The 6000-nt window shown below is 46.9% G+C and overlaps 1 protein-coding gene across 3 annotated transcripts in view; it reads left to right on the top strand.

Annotated features, from left to right (window-relative positions):
- The first annotated feature begins 1417 nt into the window (after window positions 1-1417).
- LOC121293186 (ras-related protein Rab-19-like) overlaps window positions 1418-6000 on the top strand; it is a 46945-nt gene continuing 42362 nt past the window's right edge. Inside the window, exon 1 of one of the 3 annotated variants that reach the window (XM_041215973.1) lies at window positions 1418-1614. In XM_041215973.1, coding sequence (XP_041071907.1) covers window positions 1589-1614 — 26 coding nt within the window. In that variant the 5' untranslated portion in view covers window positions 1418-1588. The remainder of the gene's footprint in view (window positions 1615-6000) is intronic. The other 2 variants (XM_041215974.1, XM_041215975.1) reach the window with 2 other exon arrangements.

Here is a 6000-nt window from a genome sequence, read left to right as displayed (position 1 = left end):
GATTAAAGGCTGCATTGCCCACACCAGCAGATTGCAATCTCCATTATCCAATGCCTGCAGCCTGTAAACTCCATTCCTCCACACCAGCAGCCTGTAATCTCCATTACCACACACTTGCAGCCTATAACCTCCATTCCCCACACACCAGCCTGTAATCTCCATTCCCCACATACCAGCCTGTAATCTCCATTCCCACACATCAGCAGCTGTAATCTCCATTCCCCTACAGCTGCAGACTGTCATCTCCATTCCCCCAAACCAGCGGCCTGTAATCTTCATTACCACACACCAGCAGCCTGTAATCACCATTATCATACATCAGCAGCCTGTAATCTCCATTCCATCACACCAGCAGCCTGTAATCTCCATTCCATCGCACCAGCAGCCTGTGATTGCCATTACCACACACCAGCAGCCTGCAATCTCCATCACCACACATCAACAGCCTGCAATCTCCATCACCACACACCAGCAGCCTGTAATCTCCATTATAACACACCTGCAGTTTGTAATCTCCATTACCAACACCAGCTGTCTATAATTTCCAGCACCCTAAACCTGCAGCCTGCAATCTCCATTCCCTAGCATAAGCATCATGCATTCTTCATTCCCCCACTCCCCAGCAGCCTGTCATCTCCATTCCTCCAAACCAGCAGCCTGTCATCTCCATTACCACACACTAGCAGCCTGCAATCTCCATTCCCTAACATAAGCATCATGCATTCTCCATTCCCCCTCTCCCCAGCAGCCTGTCATCTCCATTCCTCCAAACCAGCAGCCTGTGATCTCCATTCCCCCACACCAGCAGCCTGTGATCTTCATTCCCCCACACCAGCAGCCTGTAATCTCCATTCCCCCACACCAGCAGCCTGTGATCTCCATTCCCCCCGCCCCCCCGCCCCACCAGCAGCCTGTGATCTCCATTCCCCCACACCAGCAGCCTGTAATCTCCATTCCCCCACACCAGCAGCCTGTGATCTCCATTCCCCCCGCCCCCCCCCCCCCCCCGCCCCACCAGCAGCCTGTGATCTCCATTCCCCCACACCAGCAGCCTGTAATCTCCATTCCCCCACACCAGCAGCCTGTGATCTCCATTCCCCCCGCCCCCCCCCCGCCCCACCAGCAGCCTGTGATCTCCATTCCCCCACACCAGCAGCCTGTAATCTCCATTCCCCCACACCAGCAGCCTGTAATCTCCATTCCCCCACACCAGCAGCCTGTGATCTCCATTCCCCCACACCAGCAGCCTGTAATCTCCATTCCCCCACACCAGCAGCCTGTAATCTCCATTCCCCCACACCAGCAGCCTGTTATCTCCATTCCCCCACACCAGCAGCCTGTAATCTCCATTCCCCCATACCAGCAGCCTGTCATGTCTGTTCCTCCTACAAACCCCAGCAGCCCTGGTTTCCGGAAGTTACAGTTCTAGGTGTGTTGTGCAGGTGAGGGAGGCAGTTTGCTTTAATATAGCCGCCAATTCGCCGCCTCTCCGGAAGAAACAGATAGATAAATGGTGTAAAGTAAGTTTCTTTAACATCTGTAGCCTCAGTCTTGGCTTCCGTGCTGTATTGCAATCCTGGGCAATTTGATGAAGTTGGATTTGTACCTGTCCAGGTGAGTGAGAACTTCACATCTCTCTGTCTGTGGCTGGAGCGGGCGAGTTCTATGCAATGGGGAATGTGCTGACATGTCTTCAGCCTCACCCCGAGTTTCATTGTTTCTCCGGTGACAAATGTTGTCTCTGTTTGGGAGGCTGATCTCGTTTTCACTTTCGGCCCGAGTTACCAATTGAAAAGGCTGCGATTACCTGTGGCTGGGGGGGTGGGGACCCTTTCCCTCTGGAGTTTGGGGAGGGGAATGGGCAGGAGTCAAAGCAGAGATCCTCCAACAGGAAATAGTGCCCGTGAAATGAAGCTTCTTTGGGTTTTAAAATAACTTTTTTAAATGAGGAGATTGATATTAAAATGTGGGATACAAATGGAAAGTTTGGAATATGGTTTAGAGAGCTCAGATTGGTTGGGAGTCCCTATTAATAGAGAGGCTGAGGGAGGTCACAGGGGACAGGGCGGTTAAATCATATCCCCACTGAGAGTCTGCTAGCTAAACAACATGGACAGCAGCTGTCAGTGGGACACACACATATTACTACTCCAGTTAAACAGAGATTGTATTTTTAGACCAAAAAGAAGAGGGATTCGCAGCCTAACTACATGAGACTTATCCAATCAAACAGAAGACTGCAGCCTCTCACTGGAAATGGGGATCCAGCATCCCCATTCTGTAAATCCCCATCGAGGACCCCAGCTTCATCCAGGAAGCTTCAGTTGGCAGTGACTATATGGGAGCAGACCCTGGGTATCAGTGCACACTGCAGGAATATAGAGGAGTCAGTCATTTGTTACCCAGAAGAATAGAGGAGGTAGTGGTATTGCTCTGTGGGGATACCTGTGCTCCCAGGTATCAGCTGTTGCTAGTTACTTCTTGTAGCCATGTTCCTGTCATTAAATAGCTGAGCAAGCAGGATTGGGTATTAAACATTCCTGGATATAAGATGATGGAAAGATGGGGAAGGAAAGAAAGGAGGAGAGGTGGCTGTATGAGTATTACAGTGCTGGAGAGAGATTTCCTAGAGGCGTCAGGGACAGAATCTATTTGGTTAGAGTTAAGAAACAATACCATTACATTGCTCAGTGTAGTCTATAGGCCACCAACTAGTGGGAAAGATATGAAGGAACAAATTTGCAAGGAAGTTACAGACAGGTACAAAAATTATAGTGTAGTCATAAAGGGGGACTTTAATTATGCTAATAATAACTGAGATAGTAAAAGTGTTAAGGGGAGAGAGTGCAAAAGAATTGAAGAAGAAAATTTTCCAGCCTAACAAGGAATGAGGGTCTGCTAGATCTGGACCTGATTCTAGAAAATGAGGCAGTAGGGAAACATTTAAGTGACAATGATCATTGTACCATATGGTTTAAGTTAGCTATGGAAAAGGACAAGGAGCAATCCAGAGTATAAATAATTAACAGGGAGAGCCAATTTCAGCAGAGTGAGAAGGGATTTGGCCCAGGTTATCTGAAATGAAAGAATGGTGGATAAAACTGGAACAGAACAATGGGCTACCTTTAAATAGAAGATGGCTCATGTACAGTCAAGGTATGTCCCCACAAGGGGGAAAGGTAGGGCAAACAAATCCAGAGCTCCCTGGATAATGAAAGAGATAGAGAGTAGGATGAAGCACATGGCAGATGTCAGATTGACAATACAAGTGCTGCATATGGAAAGTTCAAAGGGGAAGTAAAAAACAAAAAGAGAAGCAAAGAGAGAGTATGAGAAGAGACTGGTGGCTCATAAAATAAGGGAATCTAAAGGTTTTGAAGAGGCATATACTTAGTAATAGGGGAGTAAAAGCAGGGGTAGGGCCAATTAGAAACTAAAAGGGAGATTTATACAGAGAGACAGAGGGGATGCTGAGGTATGAAATGATGTTGCATCTTTACCAAAGCCATAGTGAAAGAGACACAGCTTGGGCTAAAAGTTGAGAGATTAGAAATGCTGGTTGTACTTAGAGCTGATAATTCAACAGGACCAGATGAAATGCAATAAGGAAGTTGAGAGAAGTGAGGGTGAAAATTGCAGAGGCACTGGCTGGAATCTTCCAGTCCTCCTTAGATATAGGGATGGTGCCAGACAATGGGAGAATTACAGAGGTCCCAAAAAGAATGTAAGGATAAACCCAGCAACTACAGGTCAGTCAGCTTAACCTCAGTGGTGGGAAAGCTTTTAGTAATGATGATCCAGGACAAAATTTAGTTACTTGGAGAAATGTGGATTAATGAAGGAACTCCAGCACAGATTAGTTAAAGGCAAATCATGTTTAACTAACTGGATTGAATTTTTTGATGAAGTCATAAAGAGCTTTGATGGGGATAATATGGTTGATGTGATGTATACAGACTCTGAAAAGACATTAGATAAAGTGCCACTTAAGTTTGTCAGCAATGTTAGAGCTTGTGGAATAAAAAGACAATGATTGAGTTGAGTGACAGGAAGTAGAGAGTAGGAGTGAACAGTTCTTTTTTGGACTGAAGGAAAGGGTTACCCTGGGGTCGGTATTAGGGCCCCTGCTTTTCATGATCTCTGAATAACATTGACCTGGCTGTGCAGGGCACAATTTCAAAATTTTCAGTTGACATAAAAGTATTGTGAACTGAAGATAGTGATAGATTTCAAGAGGACAGAGGCTGGTGAAATGCAGAGCCATGTGGCAGATGAAATTTACTACAGGAGAAGTGCAGCCATGCATTTTGTAGGAAGAATGAGGAGAGGCAATATAAAGCATGTAAGCAGTGAAGGAACAGAGGCACCAGGGGCTATATGTACATAACTTGTGAAGAGCAGCTTGAGAAAGTGGTTCATAAAGCATAAAGGATCCTGGGCTATTTAATTAGATACATGGAACACAGAGAAATTATTGTGAGCCTGGTATGGACTCAGCTGGAGTATTGTGTCCAATTGTGGGTTCCGCATTATAGGAAGACTGTGAAGGCAGGTGAAGGTGCACAAAAGATTTGCAAAAATGGTTCCAGGGATGAGGAATATCCGTTAAACAAATAGATTGGAGAAACTGGAGCTGTTCACCTCGGAGAAGAGAAGGTTTAGAGGACATTTGATGGAGCTGTTCAAAATCATGAGGGGTCAGGACAGAATACATATAGATGGATATGGACACTCATCCTTAATGGCGGTACTGCAGCTCCTGTGTTGGTCATAACACAGTACAGAGAAAAACCATTCTCATCGGCACAAAGGTTGAGAAGTAGAGGACACTAATTTAAGTGCAAAGGCAAAATATCCAAAGGTGACATGAGAAAAATCTTTTTTATGCAGGAAGTAGTTAGGATCTGGAATACACTGTCTGAGAGTGTGGGGGAGACAGTGAGTCTATAGGATCTGGAATACACCATCTGAGAGTGTGGGGGAGACAGTGAGTGGTTAGGATCTGGAATACACTGTCAGAGAGTGTGGGGGATAGGGTGAGTCTTTAGGATCTGGAATACACCGTCTAAGAGTGTGGGGGAAGCAGAGAGTGGTTAGGATCTGGAATACACTATCGGAGAGTGTGAGGGAGACAGTGAGTGGTTAGGATCTGAAATACTCTGTCTAACAGTGTGAGGGAGGCAGCGAGTGGTTAGGATCTGGAATACACTGTGCAAGTGTGGGGGAGACAACGCATGGTTAGGATCTGGAATACAGGGCTTGACAGTGTGGGGGAGACAGTGAGTTGTTAGGATCTGGAATACACGGCGTGAGAGTGTGGGGGAAGGAGCGAGTGCTTAGTATCTGGAATACACTGTCTGAGAGTGTGGGGGAGAGATTGAGTCATTAGGATCTGGAATACACTGTCTGAGAGTGTGGGGGAGACTGTGAGTGGTTAGGATCTGGAACACACTGTGTGAGACTGCGCGGGAGACAGTGAGTCTTTAGGATCTGGAATACACTGTCTGAGACTTTGGGGAGACAGCGAGTAGTTAGGATCTAGAATACACTGTGTGAGAGTGTGGGGGAGACAGCAAGTGGTTGGGATCTGGAATACTGTCTGAGAGTGTGGGGGAGACAGCGAGTGGTTAGGATCTGGAAAACACTGTCGGAAAGTGTGAGGGAGACAGCGAGTGGTTAGGATCTGGAATACACTGTCGGAGAGTGTGAGGGAGACAGCGAGTGGTTAGGATCTGGAATACACTGTCGGAGTGTTAGGGACAAGTAGCGAGTGGTTAGGATCAGGAATAAACTGTCTGAGAGTGTGGGAGGGTCAGTGAGTAGTTAGGATCTGGAATACACTGAGAGTGTCGGGGAGACAGTGAGTGGTTATGATCTGGAATACACTGTCTGAGAGTGTGGGGGAGACAACACATGGTTAGGATCAGGAATACACTGCGTGCGAGTGTGGGGGAGACAGTGAGTGGTTAGGATCTGGAATACACTGCGTGAGAGTGTGGG

This window comes from Carcharodon carcharias, chromosome 21, assembly GCF_017639515.1.
Source record: "Carcharodon carcharias isolate sCarCar2 chromosome 21, sCarCar2.pri, whole genome shotgun sequence".
NCBI lineage: Eukaryota > Metazoa > Chordata > Chondrichthyes > Lamniformes > Lamnidae > Carcharodon > Carcharodon carcharias.
The sequence above is the reverse complement of the archived record's forward strand: the minus strand, read 5'-3'. Positions and strand labels throughout refer to the sequence as shown.